The 25510-nt window shown below is 42.4% G+C and overlaps 1 protein-coding gene and 1 long non-coding RNA gene across 5 annotated transcripts in view; one reads left to right on the top strand and one right to left on the bottom strand.

Annotated features, from left to right (window-relative positions):
• The window catches only part of LOC116504067, a 22811-nt gene extending 8554 nt beyond the window's left edge, over positions 1-14257 (bottom strand). The window contains exon 1 of the long non-coding RNA XR_004254763.1: positions 13966-14257. This is a non-coding gene — a long non-coding RNA (uncharacterized LOC116504067). The remainder of the gene's footprint in view (positions 1-13965) is intronic.
• Positions 6016-24804, top strand: LOC116504065 (17-beta-hydroxysteroid dehydrogenase type 6-like). Of its 4 annotated transcripts, none has more exons than XM_032210897.1 (5): positions 6025-6375; positions 12064-12385; positions 17139-17397; positions 21460-21617; positions 24517-24804. In XM_032210897.1, the coding sequence occupies exons 2-5, from the start codon at positions 12073-12075 to the stop codon at positions 24738-24740; spliced, it is 954 nt and encodes a 317-aa protein (XP_032066788.1). In that variant the 5' UTR covers positions 6025-6375; positions 12064-12072; the 3' UTR covers positions 24741-24804. The 4 variants fall into 4 exon arrangements, with proteins under 4 accessions (XP_032066787.1, XP_032066788.1, XP_032066785.1 ...); XM_032210894.1 differs by lacking the exon at positions 6025-6375 and adding an exon at positions 7438-7554; XM_032210895.1 differs by lacking the exon at positions 6025-6375 and adding an exon at positions 8675-8871.
• Positions 24805-25510: the final 706 nt, after the last annotated feature.

Raw genomic sequence — 25510 nt, 5'->3', positions numbered from 1 at the left:
AACAGCTGCAGTGATTCACTCAATAACTGTGGCAGGAAAGGTCATAACATGGGGCAAAATTCACTTAACAAATATCTCGCTTAGCAATAGAAATGTTGAGCTGAATTGATGTCATACGTTGAGGACTGCCTGTATAATGCAGAATTATCTATACCTAAAAAGAGAGCCAATAATATTTCATCAGCTCTGAACTGTTGGGTCATATAGCTTAAGTTGCCTTGCAACACTAATTGGCCTGAGTGAGTCTTCTAGAAATAATAACAGAAGGTGCAGCTGTATGATCTGGCCTAGAAAGGCTTATGAATTATACAGAATCCTAGCAACAACTTCTAGAAAAGAAAGAAACCACCACACATTTCCGATGACATTTTTGATCAGTGTTTTTTGTTAGTAAAAATAAATTTTAAAAAAGCTTGAAAAAAATATTTTCTGGAATAAAATTTTATTTGAGATGATAAAACTGAAGTGTGCTTTGCATGATATTTATTTATTTATTATTTTATTTATTTTGTTAAGCATGTATAAGATAAGAGATATAAGTATAAACATGATTATGAATACAGGAAGTGGATACAAATAAGTGGGGACAGTAGGACAGGGACAGTAAGCACCAGTGATGTGCAGTGAGGTTTATGGCGGGTGAGGCAAGTGGGCAAAAGCCGCCCTGTGTCCGACATAGAGGCGTCCCGCAGGAGGAAGGGAGGGGGGCAGTCTCAAGCCCCCCACCCTGCTGGCAAAGTTGCAGAGGGGCCGTTGTGGGGGGGTCGTCTCTTCCCCCCTCCCTCCTCTGCCTCTCTTACAGCACTTGCTGCATCTGATCTGGGCCAGTTTGGAGCCATGCTTGCCGGCGCCCCCCAGCCCAAAGCTTCTGGTGTCCTGCAGGTGGCAGGCGAAGCCCAGCAGCGCCCCCTCGCCCACTTCGCCGCGGGGGCTCAACTGCACCTCCGACATCGCGGTTGCCCAGCCCGAGCGGAGCGCAGATGCCACCACCGTCCACAGTAAGAGCGAGCCTAGCAGCAGCGCTCCTGGCTCAGTAGCACCCCGCGGGAGCCTCCCTCGCCCTTCGCTCCTTTTGGACACCACGCCACTGTGTCCACCATAGATGTGGGACGCCTCTAATGGCAGACACAGTGGCAGGGCTTTTGGACGTCCAAAAGACCTGGTGCAATGTCCACCATTAGAGGCGAGATGCGTCCTGCCTCTAATGGCGGACATAGCGCCGGAGTGGCCAAAAGCCTGTTTCTTGACAGCGGGCAAAAGCCGCTTTCAAGAAAGAGGCTTTTGACTGCTCCGGCGCTATGTCCGCCATAGAGGCTTTTGGACGCCCCAGCGTTGTGTCCGCCATAGAGGAAAAACTTCCTTAGACCAACGGAAGACTTTAAAAGCAGAGAGGACCTATGGAAAGCTTCAAAGAATCAATGCTGGATGGAACCAAAGCCGCCCTGCCGCCCCGGCGCTAGAGGCCAAAGCCGCCATGCCGCTATGTCCAAAAGCCCTGGCCTGCTGCTATGTCAAAAAGCCTGCCGCTACGTCCGACATTAAAAAAAGTGCCAGCCCGCGCACCAGTAGAGGCGGGTAAAATACACACAAACATACACACACAAATTACTTACAATAATGCAATTACTTACAAATTACATTAATTTTGAATTCCTCCCCCTCCCTCCGACCCACATACCTTTTCCAGCTGTTTCACAGAGGATTCAACTCTGTTCTTGTCTGACATGATGAAAATGTAAAAATATAAAAGGAAAAAGGCAAGAACTGTTGAGGTCAGGCTGGGTTAGCTGCTGCCAGAGTCCCCAATGGATGATTCTGCTGAACTGTTTAAAAAAGCCTCTTTAAAAAGTGCCCTCTACAGGAAGAGGCGAGAGAACCAAGTGCCTCATCTACATAAGGAATTTTTCGGCTTGCTTAACTCTGCTCGAGTGATCATAAAGATAGACTAAATGAGGCTCATGTTTCTCCCACCTCCTCCTGTAGAGGGCACTTTTTTAGATCCTTTTTTAAACAGTTAAGCACTAAGCAGAGTCATCCACTGTGACTCTGGCAGCAACTACCTCAGCCTTTTTCCTTTTAATTTTCTTTTCATGATGACAGTGGAGAGGCCCTGCCTCCCCTGACTGCATGTCACTGCTTGAAACCCCAAATGCAATAATGTATATTTTGTGACAATAGAATGATTTGTTGATTTTGCAAAAATAATTTGCTGCATAAGGACGGATGCCTATTAGGTCATCTGAAAAATGACATTTTAGTAACCCTCGCTTCAAAAAAATTGCAATATGAGCAATGTTTATGAATATGCATTGAAACAGTGTGACTAGCAATCAGATGAAATGAGATCTACAATAATAGGACTCTATCTCCCAAGGTGCTTCTAAGCAAATGGGAGTGGGAGCGAGCCAGGCATCTTTTGAAGGCGGAATCCAAACTGAAGAGGCCTGGTGTGAAATGGCATATTGAGATTTTTATGCAATAAAAAAAAAGATGCAAGAAGTAGTGCTAACTTTCCTCTGATATTTTCTGATTTGCACAATACAGAAATGAAGTGCCAGAAGCATGAGACCTCTTCTCTTTCTTTGCTCATTTCCCACGTTGGGATTCTAAGAAAATTAACCAGACATCAATTGAGGTTAAGGATATTATACATATTTTTTTCACCCAAAATTGTAATTACTTTGGATGTGAGACCAAGGTAGGGCTGCCTTTTCATTGCCTTGTAGGAAGTTAGCATCCAGCCCTCCTTCTACAAAAATGAAATATCTTAGGAAATATTGAAAAGGCAGAATATTATATTTCTCTGGATGTGAAAAGGGAGAAACATGTTTTAAAGACAAAGTAGCTCCCTGCAGCTTCCTGCCCCCCCTTTTGTCAATGGGCCATTAAAATGCCCAAGCCAGGCTATTCTACATAATAAAGAGTTCTCCCCTTCAGCTCCAGGTTGATGGGATTAAGGCATGATACTATTAGCTCTTTACCCAACTCACCACATGGCATCTGAGAACTCAACCAAACCTGGATTCAAAACACAGTCTAGAGAGTTGCCCTTGCATGGCCCCATGGGAGTCTGACAATCGAATTCGAGTATTTTTTTAAATGCCTTAAATACCACGTCTTCACTTTGAGATTTCACTTTTCTTTTCCTTAATTTTCTTTCAAAAAATTTCTCTTCTTAAATATTCTGATTTTTTTAATGTGCTTTTTCCGCTGCTAGCCAATAGTTCCAATAGAGCCAAGGTGGCGCAGTGGTTAAATGCAGCACTGCAGGCTACTGCTAGATCAGCAGGTCAGCGGTTCAAATCTCACCGGCTCAGGGTTGACTCAGCCTTCCATCCTTCCGAGGTGGGTAAAATGAGGACCCAGATTGTTGGGGGCAATATGCTGACTCTCTGTAAACCGCTTAGAGAGGCCTGAAAGGCCTATGAAGCGGTATATAAGTCTACTGCTATTCTAGGTTCAGTTCCAAATGGGGAAAAATAATACTGGAAACATGGAGGCTACTTGGAAAGATGGTTTAATGATGAACAGGACCACATGGCTTTAGGTCCTGGGGAAAAAGGTGATCACGTTTCAAGATGTTTGATGAAGAAGAAAAGAGAGAAAAGGGGCTTGCTGGGTTTTTAATACTTTGTTCAGCCCCACCTCTCTGTTTCCTGTTCCTGTGTAAGAAATGTATTCTGATTGGTTGTGAAGTCCCCCATGGGCCTATGCAGGGGCAACTCTTTAGGTTGTGCTTTGAGTCCAAGTCCGAGCAGAGTTAAGCAAGGGTTAAAAGCCGAAAAATTCCTTATGTAGATGAGGCACATGGTTCTCTTGCCTCCTCCTGTAGAGGGCGTTTTTTCAGAGGCTTTTTTAAACAGTTAAGCAGAGTCATCCATTGGGGACTCTGGCAGCAGCTAACCCAGCCTGACCTCAACAGCTCTTGCCTTTTTTCTTTTATATTTTTACATTTTCATGATGGCAGGCAAGAGCAGAGTTGAAATCCTCTGTGATTGTGAAACAGCTGGAAAAGGTATGTAGTTTGGAGCGGGGGAGGAATTCAAAATGTAATTTGTAAGTAATTGTAAGTAATTTGTGTGTGTTTGTGTGTCCGTGTGTTTATTTCTTCACTTAGAGGGAAGGGGGTAGGAGAGGCAGGGAGGACAGCCTGCCAGCTTTCTTTCTCTGTGTAAGGGCAGTGTTTCTTTCTTCACTCAGAGGAAAGCGGGTAGGAGAGGCAGGGACGGCAGCCCACCAGCTTTCTTTCTCTGTGTCGGGGCAGCCCGCCAGCAGAGGGGTCTGCTGGCGGGCTGGCACTTTCTTTCTTTCTAGAAAGTGGCTTTTGCCCGCCCTGCCACCTATGTCCGACATAGAGGCAGGACGCCTCTATGTCAGACATAGAAAGAAAGCGGCTTTTGGCCGCCCCACCTCTATGTCTTACATAGAAGCAGGACGCCTCTATGTCGGACATAGCGGCAGGGTGGCAGAAAGCGGCTTTCTTTTAAAAGAAAGAAAGCAGCTTTTGGCCGCCCCACTGCTATGTCCAACATAGAGGCGTCCTGCCGCTTTCTTTTTGCCTCACCAGCCGTAAACCTCACCGCACGTCACTGGTTTCAAGCCCTGTTCACCCTGAATCTAATGGGGTCCATGTGGCACAAAAAGGATTTTCCTGTAGGAAAAGATACGAGGGGTTAAATAAAGCAAAAAAATAAAAATAAAAAGCTGCCTGATCACAATTGCCACCTATGAATGAATTCCCTATAGTTGTAGACTTTATATGAACAAGTATAATGAAAGATGGATTTATGTAAAATACAATAAGTTTTTTTTAAAAACCTGTTATATAAATGCATTAGAAATATATGTGCACTTGAACATTAATTGCACTGAATAACTATATATAGAATGGTAACTAATTACTACTTGTGGGAAGTTATCACTCAGCCATCTCCCAGAGAAATGAAATATCCTAGGATGTTGAAAAGGTAGAATATTATATTTCCCCGGATGTGAAAGGGAAAAACGTTTTAAAGAGAAATTTCCTGCAGCTTCCTGCCTCCCACCCCCCTTTTGTCAATGGGCCATTAAGAAGGCCAAGCTAGATTCTTTACATAATAAAGACTTCTCCACTTCAGCTCCAGGAAGATGGGATTAAGGCATGATAATATCGGCACTTTACTCAACTCGCCACATGGGGTCTGAGAGCTCAACCAAACCTGGATTCAAAACGCAGCCTAAAGATCAAAGGCCAGAGAGGGCATAAATCCCAGGCCTCAGCATCTCAGTCCACCCTTCTCTTTTCTCCACCAACATTGAAGCATGTGATCACCTTTTCTGTACGCGACTCAAGCCATGTGGTCCTGTCCACCATTAAAACCATCTTTCCAAGCAGCCTCCATGTCTCCAGTGTCCTTTTTCCCCACTTGGAGCCGAACCCACAAGGACATTTCTTTCAACATGCTAAAATAATGTAGCTTTCTTTTTTTATTATTGTATTTTTAGTTTTTAAATTGATTTTTTTTTACAATAAATGTATTTCTCTCTTTTGTGTTTTGTTTTTCCTTTGTGGTTTGTCATGGTTTTAAAGGCAATTTTTAAAAGCTGCCTTGTTATTTGTAAGTAAATTGATGGGGTAATTCTGCAGTTTCCCATATCTGCATTTTTATACATATGCCCGGGCTTTCCAACCTTCTTGTGCATGCTTTGGCATTTTGAGGACATGAAACGGCAAAATTGGCCGATTCACCACAGAGGGAAGTATTTGGGGCACGTATTTATTTGTTGTATTTAGTTACATCCCGCCTTGATTACTTTTAGAAATAATTGAAGGAGGAGAACATGTGTATATACTTTATAGTATAGTATATACTGAAATCACACACACCCTTAGATTTACCCAAACACAGAGTTGAATAAGTGAGGGAGTTTTCCGTGTGCCAAAGGAGCCCGCCTATAGATAGTACTGTACAAGTAGTGCGGTTTATGGGCCCCGTTGGGGACCTCTGATTCTGCGTAGTCGAGGCTTTGGGGAGCTCGCCGCCTGCTTTTCCCTGCTCTGTCGGATGAATGGGGGCATCTGTTCGGTAGACATCCGCCGAAGGAGGAGGGCTTGCAATTGGTCTCCGAAGTCTACGAGGATGGAGATTTTTTTCTTCTTCTTCCGAGAAGAGACCCTTTCTCTGAAGCAGACTTGGTCCAATTTGCTTGAGACGAAGTTCAAGCAAAGGGAGGAGCCCCGTTGGTGGCCATTGCGATGTCTCCAGTGCCGTTGCCCGCCTCTGTACCGGAGGGGAGGGATGGGCAGTGAGTGGTATAAGTGGGGAGAGGAGCTAAGAAAAGCGGCCGCTGTTCCAAGGTCTAAAGCTGCGAAGATCGCACTTAATTTAACTGCAGGTGAGTCACACGGACCCTAACCAGTGGGACACGCAGCAAATGCATATTTTGCTTTGGCAAAAAGTTCACCAGAAAGCAGGCCGTTCTTTCTTTTACACTTTTGAGAGATGCAATCCCGCCTTAGGTGGAGAAAAGCCTCGGGCGGGGAATTTCTAATTGCCTAGGACGGAGGGGGGGGAAGTTGGGAAAGTGTGTATGCAACGAATCTCTGCATTACTGGGATTTCTTCGCCCCTCCAACCTATCTAAATAGCGTTGAGAGGGAAGGGAGAATCCATCAAGTGGGACCCTATTTCGATCTAGGCATGTAAAAGAAAAAGTGGGAGTGAACGCAACCTTGGGGAGACTGAATAGAAGGAAAGGACAGGATAGCCGAGAGAAGAAGGGATTGTCAGCTTTTTGGCTCTTGGAAACGGCACGCCAAAATGTTATTTTTTCATTTATTTTATTTAATTTGTCAAACGTACAGGACAACAGGTATAAGTATAAACGTGGACATTAGCAAGGGAAATGAGTACAAATAAATGGGGGACCGTAGGACAGGGACGGAAGGCACACTGGTGCGCTTATGCACTGTCTCCTTTAGCGACCTCTTAGGAATCGGGTGAGGTCCATGGTAGACAGTTTAAGGTAGAAGCTGTTAAAATGTTATTTTAACGAAAGTACTGGATGTTCCAAAAACGCATTCAGATTTAGCTGTTTGAGAAGCTTTGGGGAGACGTTTATTTTCTTCAGCTGCAGAGCCACAGATCTTGTCTTGCAGGTGATGAATTTATTCTACGATGTCCATATGTATTATTAAATAAAAACACAGAAAGGTGGCCCTCTAAATATCTGGATATCCATAACTGACTCCTTGAATTAGAGAAAAGACCTTGGGTTTTGCTGATTAATATAGTCTGTTGGTAGTATTTCTTAAGTTGATGAAGTAAAAAGCTGAGGCTGTAATTTTATGTTATACTTTGCTCCACTGAAAAAATTGGTAGTCGGTGCTTTTGAGGGATCCTTGGTGCCCCCTGAGTTTTCTTGCAAACGTTTCATGACCCTAATTAGGTAATATTATCAGTGCTAGTAAGGAATGCAGTTATATTCTGGTTTTGCCTGTCTGTGTGGTTTTGCCGGTCTTAGAGATTCTTTGGTTGGGCTGTTTACTGATGGCTCTGGCAGATTCTTGACTGGGGTATTTAGCTTATTTGACTGTTGGTTTGAAGTTAACTTTGGAGTTAATCTATGCTGTTCTTGGTGCTGATTACTGGTGGAGAGGTGTTGGGAGTCTTTTTGTTCTCTTTTGGGCTGGTTGATTGTCTCTTTTACATAGTCTGTAGATGTCATTAATGTCTATGTGTCCATTGATGACTGATTTCTCAGTGCCAGGTTTCTAAAAATTCCCTGGCATTTTTAGACTTGGCCTGCTCTAAGATTTGCACATTTTCCCAATTGAAATTATGTTTAGATCTGTCTATAGGATGTGAAATGAAAGAATTTTCATCATGCCTTCTGACTGCCGGTTCATGTCTTCTGCCTGTTTGTCCTACATGGTGGTTGTTGAAGTTCCTACACAGCATATTGTAGATGACTCCTGTTTTTCTTCTTCTGGGGTTGCTGGGTTGGCTTAGGATGCCTTGTATTTTGTATTTGTATTTATTAGTTTGTCAAATATGTACAAGATAGTAGGTATAAATATAAACATGGATCTGAACAAAAGAAATGAATACAAATAAATGGTGACAGTAGGGCAGGGACATTAGGCACACTTATGCATGCTTATGCACGCCCCTTTTACGGACATCTTAGAGTAATAACCTTACGCTTAGTGAGGTCCACGGTAGACGGTTTAAGGTTGAAGCTGTGAGGGCTAGAGGATGTAGCAATGGAGTCAGGTAGAGCATTCCAGGTGTTAACCAATCTTGCTGAAGTCATATTTTCTCCAATTGAGTTTGGGCAGTTTACCTTGAGTTTGTATCTATTGTTTGCCCGTGTATTATTGAGGTTGAAGCTGAAGAAGTCATTGACAGATAAGACGTTTTAGCAGACAATTTTGTATACTGTGCTTAGATCATATTGCAGGCGGCACAGTTCCAGATTGTCCAGGTCACCTAGAGCAGGGATGTCAAACTGGATTTCTTCAAGGGCCAGATGAGCACTGTAGTTCTCAACAGGCCGGCTGGGGAGTGGGGAATGCCTCCTACAGCACCCTGCTGGCCAAAACAGGGTGCAGGGGAGGCATGCATGACACACACACACACGCCACACTCTCTTTTTGCTGCCAGAGGCACCGTGGTCCAGTCCATCGCTATTTCCAGGCGACCCTGTGGGCCTGATTTAAGCATCCCACAGGCCTTGAATTTGACACCCATGACCAAGAGCCTTCAGGGAAACGCAGCATATAAATTAAGAAAAAAATATTACGGTGATAATTGTGAAGAAGAAAGTGGAAAAGAGATTTTACATCAAAGGGGAGAAATATTAAATTAAGCCCATGGACATTTCCAGTAGGGTAAGTGAGCTTCTAATATAAATAAGCACCCTCTCTAATGAAGTTTCTTTGGAAGACTGCCTCTGATCCTTCAAACCCAGTCTAGTAAGTACAGGTATGACTGTGGGATAAATTACTCATAATATTAGTTGTCTTCCCAACAAATCAAATGATCAAAGCCTGCTCTAATTTTTTCTGCCACTTGTGCTTCTCTTTCATCAAGATGCAGTTTTGGATGGAAATGAGATTTTTCAATAGTTGTATATTTCTCTTTTTTAATTCAAAACTTCAAATTCAATACAAAAAAAGCAAGGAAAGGGGACATTAGGGAGTGCAAGCAACAATAACACAAAAAGCTGTAGGAATAAAGGAACTTCTGACTTTCTTCTACACAGATAGAAACTATAAATTAATGTCTCTTTGATCTAGAATGAACTGCAGCAAACAATACTTACATTTCATCGTCAACAATACTTCCTAATCAACATACCTAACTATGAAAACCTAAAGTTAAAATCTTATTATTTTCAGTTTCAAACAAAAGATCCAAGAGTAGTTTCTAAATGGAAACAAACCTAGAAAGTGTCATTTCTTTAATCAAAGCAGTCAGTTTTGCCATCTGCTAACTTCTTTGCATATTTCTTAATAAATTATGTTCAAATTAAATATTATATTTAATTCAAATATAATGAATATCTCTTAGCATTTAGTCATAGTTGAGCTAATGGCATAATCTCTTTCCAAGACAATTGCATTATGAACTTTTTTTAGGACAATCCACAGCTATTTTATTTCTCAGTATTTGTTTAACAAACCTTCTCCTTGTTCCCCTGACATTAAAGAATCGTGCAAATCTACCCCGACAACATATTTGTTATAGCCTTTTGCCATGTTGCCTCCAGCCCTGTCTGCAAGCTATGAATGAGAACGTCTATGTCGCCCAGAGCTATCTGGTGTTGAGTTTCATTTTCCCCTTTATCCTGACACAATTCAAGGGCAGTCTCAACGTGTATAAAATCCACTCAGAATTTCCTTGGAGGGTGATGTAGATACTAGGAATTGAGCCAGAAGATGGAAAATACCATGTTTTCCTGGAAATAAGACCCTTTTTGTCACCCAAAAAGGCACCTGGTCTTATTTGGGAGGGGAGATGTCGTCCATTGATTCACCTCACACACACACACACACACACAAACACACACATGGCCTCCTTTTCGCTGTCAGAGGCCTTCAGAGATTTCTTCAGAGGCCAGCAAGGCTTTCCTGAAGGCCTCAGCAGCCGATAACAGAAGTCCAGATCAATCTGGAGCTCCATTATCAGATAAAGAGTCCTTTAGGAAAGGCCTCTACAGCCAATAACAGAGCTCTGGATCGATCTATCTCCACCCTAGCTTAACTTTTACCCGTGCACCCTGGAGTGGGCAGGATCTTAATTAAGGTTTATTTTGGGGGTAGGGCTTATATTGGGCACATGTGTAAAAATCAAGCTAGACTTTCTGAAAAGGTTATATTTTTGGGGAAACACAGTAACAAAGCAAAGGAGGAGGTAAATTTTGTGTTGATGAAATTTTGCACTGACGGAAGGACTTAATGGCTGTACTTGTGTACGTAGATCAAGGGGCTTGGACTCAAGTGGTCCTTGATTTACAACCATTCATTTAGTAATCATTCAGTGTTGCAATGGGGCTGAAAAGAAGTTCAGTTCATCAATGGGAATGGTCTTTTATCTTCCCACCCCCAAGAGTAACTCACCAAAGATTATCTAGACTCCTTTCAGTCGGGTTTCAGGCCTGGATACAGCACAGAAACCACTTTGGCCGCACTGACTGATGATCTCTGGTGGGCCAGGGATCGAGGTCATTCCTCTATCCTGGTGCTTCTTGACCTCTCAGCGGCTTTCGATACTATCGACCATGGTATCCTTCTGCGACGGTTGGAGGAGGTGGGAGTGAGAGGCTCCGTTCTACGGTGGTTCTCCTCTTACCTCTCTAACAGGTTGCAGTCGGTGTTGGTCGGGTGACAGGTCGACCCCTAGGCCCCTTAAATGTTCGGTCTTGTCCCCCCTCCTATTTAACATCTACATGAAGCCGCTGGGTGAGATCATTCGACAGCACGGGGTTAAGTATCATCAGTATGCTGATGATACACAGTTATATCTCTCTGCCCCGTGCCAGCTCAGTATAGCGGCGGACGTGATGTGCCGGTGCCTGGAGGCTGTTAGGATCTGCATAGGGGTAAACAAACTCATACTCAATCCCGACAAAACTGAGTGGCTATGGATGTTGCCCCCGAAGGACAGCCCAGACAGTCCATCCTTGATCCTAGGGGGGGTGAAAACCTACACCCCTCAGAGAGGGCTTGCAATCTGGGGGTCCTCCTGGATTCACAGCTGACACTGGAACACCATTTGTCGGCTGTGACCAGGGGGGACTTTGCCCAGGTTCGCCTGGTGCATCAATTGCGGCCCTACTTGGATCGGGAGGAACTCTAGTCTGTCACTCACGCCCTAGTCACCTCAAGGCTGGATTACTGCAACATGCTCTACAGGGGCTACCCTTGAAAAGTGTTCGGAGACTGCAATTAGTCCAGAATGCAGCCGCGCGAGCGATATTGGGTATACCTAGATACACCCATGTTACATCTATCCTCCGCGAGCTGCACTGGCTACCTGTTGGTCTCCGGATGCAATTCAAAGTGTTGGTTATTACCTTTAAAGCCCTACATGGCTTAGGGCCAACATACCTGCGAGACCGCCTACTGCCACACTCCTCCCAACGGCCAGTAAGATCCCACAGGGTGGGCCTCCTTCAGATGCCATCAGCCAGACAATGTCGGCTGGCGGCTCCTCGGAGGAGAGCCTTCTCTGTGGCTGCTCCAACCCTTTGGAATGAACTACCTCCAGAAATCCGGACCTTACCCACTCTCATGGCCTTCAGAAAAGCTGTCAAGACCTGGCTATTCCGGCATTGTTGAGGTCCAGCCCCAACCGAAACGAATGTATCCATGTTGTTTTTTAATCTGTCTTTTTTTTATTCTTATTTTTTTTATTGTTTTTTTTCCCCTCGCTATAAGCCGCCCGGAGTCCTCCGGGATTGGGCGGCCTAAAAATAAAATTAAACTCAAACTCAAGCTCAAATAGAAATTCTGTGTCCTCCCAAACTTGCGAGATGCATCTCTCCCTATTCCTTCACAAAGTTTGCTTCTTCCTGGTAGGTTTCAGCTATGTGGCTCTATCTAGCTGTCCTGGTGGGACTTTATTTCCTTCGCCGATGGTACCGGGAGAGACAGACAGTGGAGAAACTGACAGAAAAGTATGTCTTCATTACCGGCTGTGATTCTGGCTTTGGGAACCAGCTAGCCAGGCAGTTGGATGCTCAGGGCCTGCGGGTGTTGGCTGCTTGTCTCACTGAGAAGGGAGCACAGGAATTGGAGAGACTCACATCGGACAGGTTGAAAACCACCCTGCTGGATGTCACCAGCACTGAGAATGTTGCAGCAGCGACCGAATGGGTGAAAACTTGTGTGGGGGACAAAGGTAACCAACTCCTTCTATTTATATTAATACTCTGCCCATATTTATTGTATGTATGTAGATCAAGGGACTTGGGATCAGGTAGCCCTTGACGTACAATCATTTATTTAGCAATTGTTCAAAGTTACAATGGCACTGAAAAAGTAACTTACAATTGGTCCTTGCACTTATGACCTTCACAGCATCCCCACAAAATGTGGGTGCCTAACAACCGGAGTCTATTTATGACAGTTGCAGTGTCTCAGAGTCACATAATTGTCCTTTGTAACAAGCTTCCAACAAGCAAAGGCAATGGGGAAAACCAGACTCGCTCAACGACTGTGTGATTCACTTGACTGCATTAAAGGTTATAAAATCAGGCATGACTCACTTAACAACCACCTTGCTTAACAATGGAAATTCTGGTCCCAATTGTGGTCACACAATTGGTCCCCATTGTGCCAACACTTGATTTCAAATATTAGCTGCTAGGATAAAGTGTTTTATGTCTTTGGCAGTAAGCGAATTTAACATGAGAATCCAGCATTGTCACGATAAAAATGACAAACGTTAGGTGGCTAAAGTGAAGACAGACTCTTTTTTATTTAAATTTTCTTTAAAAGCAGCAGTTAGGAAATTCTACCTTAATCTAAACAGTTTCGGAGAACAGGAGTAAGTCATTTATCTCATCCATGCAATGTTCTCCTTCTCCCTCGAGCCGGCCTCTGAGGAAGCATTGTAGGAGTCATCTAAAGGAGACACTACACTTGCATCAGATAGACACACAATGCTAGCTATACAATAAAGCCTGCTTTATGACACTTGTACAAATAAATGATGCAATGTCTAAATTTTGTCATTCCTCTGACATCACGACATAAGTGTCATCATCACTTCCCTCCCCTCAAGCAACATTCCCAGTGGTGAGATTCAAATAATTTAGCAACCGATTCTCTGCCCTAATGACCAGCTGGGTAGGCGTGGCTGGGTGGTCATGTGATTCGGTGGACATGGCCACTCGACATCAAACACGTCGAGGGGTGCTTCACCTCGTCTCTTGTGACCATGGAGATGCTGCAACAGTCGTAAGTGTGAAAAACGGTCATAAGTCACTTTTTTCAGTGCCATTGTAACTTTGGTTACTAAATGAACTGTTGTAAGTCAAGAATTACCTGTACAAAAATACAAAAAGCTTATTTACTTCCAAAAAGCTGCTCTAAATATCAATCATTAGATTAGAAATACCTGCAAGCCGGAGTTACAAATCAGGCAGGATGTCAGAACACTTTGAGGAATTAAAATAGTTAATATGCAATAATAACTATCAGCAGCCAACTCTTACTCATAAAGTGAAACCCTTTAGTTAAGAGATCATTAAGCTCTCTTGAAAGTGGGTGGGCATATTTGGGCTACAAAATGCCGAGCTAAAGTGACAAATTAACAAATTATATAAGGGACCCAGGTTCAAGGCTCACAAGCTTATCAGGACCACAAGAAAATTAGTACGTGACACAGATATCTAAATAAACTTCAAGCATGGTGCCATGTTACTAAGTTTTATTATCATGAAAGAAAATTAAAGAAAATTGGATCCACCCCCCTACCTCCTTTTTTAAGATCTTACTATCAGTGAGCAATCATGTCCCTTGACCACTCCAAAGCAATGCAAAAACACCAAAAGTGCTTTTTGAAGAGGCAGCTGGACTTTCTGAAAATCAAGAAAGTCCAGTTGCCTCTTGAAAAAAACCACCTTTGGGACAGCCATGACCTGGATGACTGACAAATCCCCATAGACAAGGAACTCCTGTGCTTGGTGAACTGACAGAGCACCACTGTTCCCTCTAAGGTGCGCGGCTGCGCGGCCGCGCACGTGGAAAGAAACCCCCGCACAGCAGTTTCTAACTGCCGCGCAGAGATTTCTACCAAAGCAAATGTGGGGAAGTCCTTTGCAGGCGGCTAGAACTGCCCCCCCCAAAGGACCTCCCCAGACTTGTTTTGATGAGCCGCCCGTGGAAGTGGTGCCTCTCCCTCCACGCGGAGCACCTGAGCTGACCCCCGCGTTATCCCTCCCCCTTCCTCCTTTGCCGTGCTTTTGAGGCCGCGGGAGCTAGTAGGAAAGCGGCAGAGGTGGAGGCGGCGGCAGGGGTAACCCAGAGCCCAGCTGAGGTGCTCCGAGCGGAGGGGGAGGCACCACCGCCACTGCCATGGGCGGGGGCGCCAGCGGGAGCTTTGCCAGTGAAGGAGAAGAAGCAAGAGGACTGGCGGCTTTGAAATGCAACCCCCTGGTCCCACCAGCCGCGGATTTGATTTGGCATAAGCGGGGGCCGAACACATGCTGCGCCGACTTTGCGCAGTGAGGTGGAGTAATTCAACCCCCCCCAAAAGAACGTGTGTGTGTGTGTGAGAGAGAGAGAGAGAGAATTGGATCAAAATTGGTGGCCAAAGGAGTGGAGGGAGGGAGGGAGGGAGGGAGGGAGGGAGGGAGGGAAGGAAGGAAGGAAGGAAGGAAGGAAGGAAGGAAGGAAGGAAGGAAGCCCTGCCCCCTGTGAAAAAAACTGAAGATGGAGCAGTGAATGAATAAACCATAAAAGCAACAAATAGTTAATGCGTAAGTAAGCTGAGGAGCAAGTTCTCAACTAAGGAAGCAATATAAGAAAGAAATATAAAAAGCTCAATATGCCAAAACACTTATTTTAGTCTTCATTTAATTACTTGTATTGTAGTCTGATGTAACATCTTTTTCAAGTTAACGTTAGTTAGAAAAGATAGGGTACAAAACTTAAATAATAAAAAAAATTCTACATTCATTTTGAAAAATAAATGCAATACTTGATTAATTTCATATCTTTATTTAAAATAGTTTTGGCATGGCATATGGTTTTATCGATTCAGTTGGAAATGATGTGGATGTTGTATCTGATTCTGAGGTATATATATTCTTAAGTAACATAACATATAGCATATTGTCCAAACTTGCTAGACTATTTAATTGATCTTACTATTTTAAAGGGGGAGAGTTTCATGATAAATTATTTTATTACATTTATGTTGCATTTATATATTATATTTATTACATTTATATTCCACATTATATATTTGTATTGTTATTTTAGTGTTTATTGTCAATTTTGATAGATATTATATTGATATATCAATACTGATTTTAATCATACTAAATAACAATTACTGCTATTATTTATCAGCATTAAATATTTACAGTTTTTAATATTGAGTTAGTCATATTTTAGAATAATAGCATTATCTTTTAATAGGATAATTGGCAAAATCTAATTCAAATGTGATGGGTTGCATTCCAAAGGAATGGGAGAGGACAGGTTGCCTGCAAAATGCCAGGAGTCAGACCCCGGCTGTTGGTGCCATGTCTCTCTCTAGCCAGTCTAACAATGTAAAAGCTGAGCAGAGAGCCTTTTTTTTCAGGGTGAGTGGAAAAGTATAGTGTTTGAGTGGCACTTTTCATGCCTGGCATTCATCAGGCTGAAACCTTGCTAGCAGTCGGCGCTTGACACTTGGAAGGTTGCGCAAATGTCCAGCAGACGTGGCAGCAGTTCAAACTGTTGCTCTCTTAGGTGCTCAGGCATGAAACTGTGCAGCTCAAACACTGTACTTTTCCGCTCACACTGAAAAAAAATTAGAGGGAACATTGCAGAGCACCCTTTCACAAACAGGAGAAGCAATCCTTAGATCAATTTGCACCACTTAAAGATATCAGCTGGTCTCACCTCACAAGATACCCTAAGAAATCATCCAGATTTAAAGAAAGGATCACCTGCTCTCAGAAAGGCAGAAAAACAAGAAACCATTGGTTGCTCTTAACACCACTGGATGACATCGCCAGGTCTTACTGCTTTAGCAGAGTAAGGAAGATACTCAGAAATGATTCACACCCTGGTCAGTGTCTCTTTGCACTTCTACCATCAGGCAGAAGACATTGAAGTATAGCCAGCTGAACAAATAGGTTTAAAAATAGTTTCTATCCTTGGGCTGTCAGACTTTTAAATACAACCACAATCACTCCATGCACACGCGGAAACGTATGAGTAGATTTTTCTTTTTCTTGTTTCGTTTCCACTATAATTTTGCACCAATGAGGCTAAAACCAATTTCGTTGTATTTATTTTGTACAATGACAATAAAGACTATACTAAAAAAAACCAGTGCCAAGCTTGCATCCTGTCGCTTGGAAATACACCCCAAAAGGACAGTGCCAGGAACCACTAAAGCTGCATAAAGTCCCTAATGAAGCAAAGCAAAGTACCAGCATAGGAAAAATAAAACTCTGGAGAAGCTCAGGCAACAGTAAGTCTGGGCGTACTTCCAAGAAACTTTAGCTGCTACAATGTAATAAGGGTTAACCGGACAGGCAGTTTCTGTAAGCAGGGCAATAAAAGATTAGGCTAGAAACAATATCAGAATGTTTCTTTCCTGACTTCCTTACAGGATTAACCCTGTAAAGTGGGGAAAAAAACAAAATGAGATTTCTTCCAACAACTGGTTCTTCAAGCTGCCTAGAAAGTTAACAACCGGTTCTCCCGAATAGGTGCGAACTGGCTGAATCCCACCACTGAACTAAGTTGAGATTGTTTTTTTGTTACTTTTCTCCTTATCCCTTTCTGTTTTGGAAAAATGGGCAATTTTGGTTGTGACGATGAATATATTTCACACAACCCTTAAAGCAGTGGTAATGCTCCAGTTCTGAACAAAGTGAGGATCTAGAGTGACAGGGAAATCATGACCGTGTGTTTTTCTTCTTATTCAGGGCTCTGGGGCTTGGTAAACAATGCAGGTAAAAGTATACCTGTAGGTATCAATGAATGGCTGACGAAGGAGGACTTTGCCAAAGTGCTGGATGTCAACTTGCTTGGGCTGATTGATGTGACGTTGCAGATGTTGCCCCTGGTGAGGAGAGCCAAAGGGAGGCTGGTCAATATAAGCAGTGTGGTGGGAAGATTAGCATGCGGTGGAGGAGGGTATAGCATATCCAAGTATGGTGTGGAAGCCTTCTCAGACACTTTGAGGTAAGCTTTAAGTTTCTTTTTTGATTAGTTGAAGCACATGGATCTCTTCCCAGCTCCTTTTGAAAGAAGTAGATTCAAATAGTCTGAGCTGCATTGATTTCTAGCAGATGCTGTGAAATATGGTTGTGTCTGTTAAGGATTGTCCCAAACATTTAAACGTGCACTTACCATATTTTTCAGAGTATGAGACACACTCCCCCCCCCTTTAAAAGAGGGTGAAAATTTGGGTGCATCTTATACGCCAAGTGTAGTCCTGTCCACCCACCGGCTCCCACCCTTTAGCCTGTACCTTGCAACAATTTACCACCTTGCAGTCAACCCAGAAAATGGGGCTTGCGGAGGCAGCAATAGGCTATGGCAATCCCTGCAGCCTGAAACAGCTGATCATCGGGAGGCCCATACTGAAATTGAAAGTGAAACAGGCTGTTTGCTGCAAGGTGGCAAATTGCTGGGAGGCAGAGGCAGATTTTTTTTCTTGTGCTAATCAGGCTAAACTGAAACAGACTGTTTGCTGTTTGCTGCAAGGAGGCAAATTGCTGGGAGGCAGAAGCAGATTCCCCCTCCCCCTTGTTTTCCTCCCCAAAAGCTAGGTGCGGCTTATACTTTGGAGCATCTTATACTCCAAAAAATACAGTATTTTGCTTGAGATAAAAGTGGCACTGGAAGAACAATATTTTGGTAAGCAGGCAATATCCAAGTAGCAATAGTAATAGTACTTGGACTTATATACTGTTTCACAGTGCTCTATAGCCCTCTAAACAGTTTACAATAGTAAATAAGAACAATTTACAAATAAATGGAGGAACAGGAGAAATAGGAATGAACAAGTTGTCTAGGCATAGCTGAACTTCAACACTGGACTAGTGTGCTGTCCAAATAGTAGTAAATGGGACCAGTAGAAAATTAGATGTGTTTTATTTTATTTATTTTAAAGCTAATTAAAATGAAATGTGGAAATAAAGTCTATTCAGGCATGCCTTTAGCATTTTTGCCTGTTATATCAAAATTGTAATTGAGCACCTGATTTGGGAAACTTCCTGGGACCACAGTTAAGACTTTCCTATGGCTTTACCTTCTGCACTTCTGTCCTAAACCTTGCTTTGCACTGTGGTTTGCTGAATAAGCTACAATTTAACATGCTAAAAATCATAAAATATTTATTGTAAATTGGAGTAGCTTGGTTCATGGAACATACTGAAACAAAACAAAACAAAACAAGCTATGTTATCTGATCAATTACATGCAAGGAGATAATTTGAGTTTTAGGTCTTTATGCTACCGCATAGTGGTCATCCTGATTTTTACAATCTGGAGGTATTAGCCCTACTCTTGGAGGTCTTTCTATTTTGGTTGTGCTTATTGAAAACCAAAATAAATTATGACAAGCTTTAAATCGGGTTCTAGGGATCAACTGAGTACAAATAGTCCCCAATGTGTAGCCACAATTGAGCCCAAAATTTATGTTGCTAAGTGAGAAATTTGTTAAGTGAAATTTGCTCTATTTTACAACATTTCTTACCACATTTGTTAAGTGAATCATTGCAGTTCTTAAATTAGTAACATGGTTGCTAAGTGAATCTGGTTTCCCCACGGACTTTGCTTTTCAGAAGGTCACAAAAGGGGATCACGTGACCCTGGGACACTGCAACCGTCATAAATGTGAGTCAGTTGTCAAGCATCTAAATTTTGATCACATAACCATGGGGATGCTACAACGGTCATAAATGCGAAAAATGCTCATAAGTCATTTTTTCAATGTTGTTGTAACGCTGATCAGTCACTAAGCGAAGTGTTGTAAGTCGAGGACTACCTGTATTACTCCATTACATTGATGTTGTTTTTCATTATATTCTTATTGATGTTATGCTTGTGCTATCTTGCCCAAAATCTAACAATGGAGGCTGGTTATAAATACTGTTACATAAATCAATAAAAGCATTCCATCCCTTGACAATTGTTGCCAACAGAAACACATATCCTGCAAATATTTTATAAACTTTGGAGCTTTCTAATGGAAGCCTTCTTTTTTCATTTCCTCAACCAGCTTTGGGGAGGTTCAGAATATGAAAGAACCATTCTCTGATGTGACAATACACTTAATATTAAAATATGCTGACAGCGCTGGCTCCTTCAGCTAAGAAATGGAGACAAGGAGGATAGATAGATTCATGTAGTGAATATAGAAGATGGATTTGAAGAACAGAGGAAAGGTCTGTTACCCTGGCAACAATCGGATAAATGAGCCGAAACAAACACCATGTAGACCTAAAGCTTCTTTTACTAGCTATAGTAACAGAATCTTGCAAGCCTGAATGTGCTTCCCTTCCCCCCTTATTTATTTTCATGTGAATTGGGGTATGAGTTCCTCTCTTGAGGTGTTTTCTCAACTCCTTTCTTGATCTGGCTCAAGCCTAATTTATCTGATCATTGGCTTAGTAACAGATCTTCCCTCTGTCCCTCAGGGCCATCCAGTTCACGAACTGCAACAGTAGCCTCACAGTGGCCAGGTCAGCCTGGTGGTTTTTTTTACCTCTGCTTACTCAAAGTGATAAACTTGGCCACACACACATACCCTCCTATCAGCTCTGAGGGGGCACTCAGAGGGCCTCGCCTCAGTATTGAACCCCTGCCACACACACTCCTTTCCTCCATTCATTCCCTGTCATTGGGTTTCTGAAATGCTGCATTCCCTTTATACCTCTTGGAGGAGTGTGTGTGTGTGTGTATATGTGTGTTACCTCTAATAAGAATTAATATTGGGATGAACCAGTGGTGGGTTTCAAACAAATTTTTAGAACCTTTTCTGTAGGTGTGGCCTGCTTTGTGGGAGTGACTTGCCGGCCATGTGACTGGGTGGGCATGGCCAACTTGTAAAATGTGATGAAACTCACTTAACAACGCTCTTGCTTAGCAACCAAAATGTTAGCTCAGAAATTCTTAAGACACAAGTCTTAAAGCTGTCAAGTTACAAGACCCTTGCACCCCTAACCCTTTAGAGAGAAAAAAACCCAGCGGTGTTCAAACTTGACAGCTTTAAGATTTGTGGGCTTCAACTCTCAGAATTCCTCCTCCAGTCATGTTGGCTCAGGAACTCTGGCATTGAAGTGTGCAAGTCTTAAAGCTGTCAAGTTACCAGACCCTTGCACCCTTAACCCTTTAGAAAAAACCCCAGGGGTGTTCAAACTTGACAGCTTTAAGACTTGTGGACTTCAACTCCCAGAATTCCTCCTCTCCTCTGGAGAGAGCTGGAACCGGTTCTAAATGGCACTGTAGATTTGTGGAACCTCTTCTATAGAACTGGCAGGAACCCACCCCTGGGATGAACAGGGGAAGAGGAGGAAGACTCTGCTTGTATTCACCAATCCTTTAAGGAACAAGTCCACAGAGGCACTGGAGAGGTATACCTAACCATTTTTTCTCAAAAGCAGCAGAAGACCAAGATTTTCCAGGTTTTTTTTTCAATATGAAAAATGCTGACTGTATTTTGTCACATGATCGTTCTAAAGAGCATCAGTAAATCATCAAGCTGGATGTTCTACATATTTTTTAAAAAGGACATTCATTTGCTTTCCAGTGTGGGAAAAGTTAGTTTTGGACTCTTTTTTTTCATGCTTACATAGATCTGGCCAGACACAAAAATCCTTTATAGCCTTGGAGAGTAGACTAAAATACACAAGTAATAGATACCTTACTCTGTCTAATGTTGAAACAAATGTTTGTTTAAACATTCATGTGGACACAAAACTGATACCAACATGATGTAATATTTTAACTAAAGAGAAAAAAGCCATAGAAATGTTTACTTTAAATGAAGCAATTCCCACAAATTTTACCAATTTGCTTGAAAGGGCTTTTCCCTGCCCCCTTATTGGGAAAAATATATAGAAGTTGAGCAAGAGATGATAATTGTGCTGCAGGTTTATTCTGTGTTCTGCAATGAGTCTTTGGCTATTTCCTTATATGCAAAAAGTCAACCCTTGGAATTTAGCATTCAAAACAGATTTTTGCAGACATATATTCTTCGTTCTGCATCTCTTTATTCTTTCTTTTTATCCTATTCAGGCGTGAAATTTCTCCATTTGGGATGAAGGTCAGCATTATTGAGCCAGGTACTTTCAGAACAAGCATTAGCCAACCTACAATAGATAACTTCCAGACCTCATGGAACAAAGCACTTTCTGAAACCAAAGAAGTCTATGGACAGCTATACTTTGATAACTGTGAGTTGAAATATGGGCAGCTGGGCTCTAGATAGATATGTGTATGTATATGTGTGTGTGTGTGTGTGTGTATGTGTGTGTGTATAAGTATATGTATATGTGTATGTATATATATGTCTATGTATGTATGTATGTATGTATGTATGTATGTTGTATTTGTGCTGATAAATAAATAAAGGGAGACTAGTATAGATCTATTTCAAGCTATTTAGCTCTCATCAGCTAGCCATACCCTTACTGGGAATCGAACCTGTGCTGTATTGCATCTTAGGCAGATGTGTTAACCACTGAGCCACAGAGCTCGACTCCTTATCAGCCAGGCCAGGGTGAAAGGTATCTATTTAGATTTACAACCCCCGGTATGCCCAAATATGGGAGGAAGATCACTACTTCCATTCTCTGTCCTTCAGCTCATCACAAGAGACCATCCAGACAGAAACCCAATCCTGAAAGCACCAAGCCTGAAGATGACAAATGAGACTTCGTCGAAACATCGCAAAGACACCTCCAATTTTACGCGGGAGAAAACCTGAATAACTAGAGACGTGTGTGTGTGTGTGTGTATATATTTAGAGTCACAACCCCTGGTAAGCCCCAATTATGGGAGGAAGCTAACTGCTTCAATCATCTGTCAATCGGCTCGTCACAAGAGTCCATCACGACAGAAACCCAATATTTTTACTGTTGCCTTTCTTATATTTGTGTTTTTTTTATTTGTGCGGATAAATAAATAAAGGGAGACTTTATTTATCAGCACAAATAAAAATAAAAAACATATATATATATATATATATATATATATATATATATATATATATATATATATATATATATATATATATATATATATACTTAAAGTCACAACCCCTGGTATGCCCAAGTATGGGAGGAAGGTCACACTTCCACTCTCTGTCATTAGGCTCGTCACAAGAGACCATCCAGACAGAAACCCAATATTTTTTACTGTTGCCTTTTTGTTATATTTGTTATATTTATGCTGATAAATAAATAAAGGGAGAATAAATAGCTTGAAATAGATCTATACTAGTCTCCCTTTATTTATTATATATATATATATATATATATATATATATATATATATATATATATATATATATATATCTATATATATATATATATCTATCTGGAGGTGAGTGTATCACAAATGCAGAACCTACAACAGTTCAAAAACCATGGAAGACTTGAAAAATATCTGTTCCATAAAAACTAGTTAAGAAGCTCATTATCTGTCTTAAATGAGAAAACAAGATAGTAATAGGAAATTTGACTTCACACTGCTAATTATGAGCATTGATATGTGTCAGGTCCAAGCTTTCATTTCATTTTTTTTTTCATTTTAATTTTATTTGTATGCCGCCCTTTTCCCTGAAAGGGACTCAGGGCGGCTCACAACTCAAAGGGAGGGGAAAAAACAAACAAAGTTACAAAAAACATAGAAACCATGCATAGTTTAAAAAAAGCACAACAATCATACCATTCGAAGTGGAGCAGCGAGTCTTTAGCCCCAGGCCTGTCGGAACAGCCAGGTTTTAAGGGCTATGCGGAAGGCCTGGAGGGTGGTGAGGGTACGAATCTCCACGGGGAGTTCGTTCCAGAGGGTCGGAGCAGCCACAGAGAAGGCCCTCCTCCGGGTAGTCGCCAGTCGACACTGGCTGGCTGATGGAATTCGGAGGAGGCCTAGTCTGTGGGATCTAATTGGTCTAGTGGAGGTAATTGGCAGTAGGCGGTCTCTCAAGTTCAGAGATGACAGAGCAAAATCTGAACGCCATCCTTTATTTGTTTACACCTAATGGACAGAGAGGGACTCAGTGGCTAAGATGCTGAGCTTGTCAGAATGTTTGGCGGTTTGAATCCCTAGTGCTGCATAATGGAGTGAACTCCCATTACCTGTCCCAGCTTCTGCGAACCTAGCAGTTCGAAAGGATGTAAAAATGCAAGTAGAAAATTAGGAATCACCTTTGGTGGGAAGGTAACAGTGTTCCGTGCGCTTTTGGCGTTTAGTCATTTCGACCACATGACCACGGAGACATCTTTGGACAGCACTGGCTGTTTGACTTATAAACGGAGATGAGCACTGCCTCCTAGATTCAGGAACGACTAGCACATATGAGTGAGGGGAACCTTTACCTTTACTAATGAATAGAACCTTACCAGCTTAAAGCTATAATATTCTAACTCAGGGGTCCCTAACCCCCGGGCTGTGGCCCATTGAGAAGTGGGCCATGTGAGTGGTGGGCATGCATGCAGGCAGCTTCACTTGTGTGAGCAGCAAGCACTCAGACAAAACCAACCCCTCCACTGGACCACCATGGCCCATTCAGAAGTAGGCTGTGCAACTGCAGGGCAGTTCTCCACCTGCATGAGCTCCACTTGCCCAAGTGTGAGCAGTGAGAGCTCATGCAGAAAGCTCCATTTGTACTACTGCTACTCACACAGAACCATCTCTCCCCCCACCCCACCCACTTGGCTACCAAACTGGAAAGGTCACGGACCACTGTTACAATCTATTACAGCTATATTGGGAGAGATTCTACCGATGGCTACCCTAAACACCTTCTCCCTCCTCTCACCATCCAGGTCAGGTTTCTTATTCTGGCCTGTCTCCAGGAAAGCTATGTGGTGCCAAAACTCTCCCCCACTACTCTTCTAAGTGCACATTCCATGGCAACATGTCTGACAGTGATTTATGGTCTTTTACAATCCTGCATTGCCCCCATCTGTTCAGACGGAACTCTTTTCTTTGGTAATTGTGGATAGAAATGGCACCAGGTCAGGGAAAGCTCGGTTAGAGGCTGGATCTCAAGGAGCAGTTGGTTCTTTGAATTATCAAAAGCTAGTAAGCCATTGTAGAATTCATTCTCTTTTCTTCTTCACACAGTATTGAAGATCGTACAAAACATCATAAACCACAGCAACAAGAACCTCTTCTTGGTCACCAATTGCATAGAACATGCCCTGACCTCCCGCTACCCTCGTGCTCGCTACAGCTGTGGCTTGGATGCCAAACTCTTCTACCTTCCAATGTCTTACTTGCCAAGCTCAGTAGCAGACTTCATAGTGACCTACACTTGGCCAAAACCAGCACAAGTAGGGTCAGGATAAACCCACAAACCAAAGCTTCCTCTTTGGTCCTCGACTTAACAACAGTTCATTTAGTGACCGTTTGAAGTTACAATGGCACCGAAAAAAAGTAACTTATGACAGTTTTTCACACTTAACAAGCATGGTCACGTGATCAAAATTCAGGCGCTTGGCAACTGGCTCATATTTATGACGGTTGCAGTGTCCCGGAGTCACCTGATCCCCTTTTGCAATCTTTTGACAAGCACATTCAATGGGGAAGCCAGATTCACTTAACAGCCAGTGTTACTAACTTAACAGCTGCAGTGATTCACTCAATAACTGTGGCAAGAAAGGTCATAACATGGGGCAAAATTCACTTAACAAATGTCTCGCTTAGCAATAGAAATGTTGGGCTGAATTGATGTCACTAATTGATGTCACTAATTGGCCTGAGTGAGTCTTCAAGAAATAATAAAAGAAGGTGCAGCTGTATGACCTGGCCTAGAAAGGCTTATGAATTATACAGAATCCTAGCAACAACTTCTATAAAAGAAAGAAACTACCACACATTTCCGATGACATTTTTGATCAGTGTTTTTTGTTGGTAAAAATGAATTTTAAAAAAGCTTGGAAAAAATATTTTCTGGAATAAAATTCTATTTGAAATGATAAAACTGAAGTGTGCTTTGCATGATATTTATTTATTATTTTATTTATTTTGTTAAGCATGTATAAGATAACAGATATAAGTACAAACATGATTATGAATATAGGAAATGGATACAAATAAGGGGGGACAGTAGGACAGG

The sequence above is a fragment of the Thamnophis elegans genome, chromosome 2, assembly GCF_009769535.1.
Source record: "Thamnophis elegans isolate rThaEle1 chromosome 2, rThaEle1.pri, whole genome shotgun sequence".
Lineage (NCBI taxonomy): Eukaryota > Metazoa > Chordata > Lepidosauria > Squamata > Colubridae > Thamnophis > Thamnophis elegans.
Note: the sequence above shows the minus strand (reverse complement) of the source record. Positions and strands in the feature narration are given on the sequence as shown.

Coding starts and splice junctions, on each gene's coding strand:
- LOC116504065 (XM_032210894.1), top strand. CDS start 7,453: ATGCAGTTATATTCTGGTTTTGCCTGTCTGTGTGGTTTTGCCGGTCTT. Junction 7,555..12,063: donor CTGGCAGATTCTTGACTGGG/GTATTTAGCTTA, acceptor TCTTCCTGGTAG/GTTTCAGCTATGTGGCTCTA. Junction 21,618..24,516: donor ACAGCTATACTTTGATAACT/GTGAGTTGAAAT, acceptor TTCTTCACACAG/TATTGAAGATCGTACAAAAC.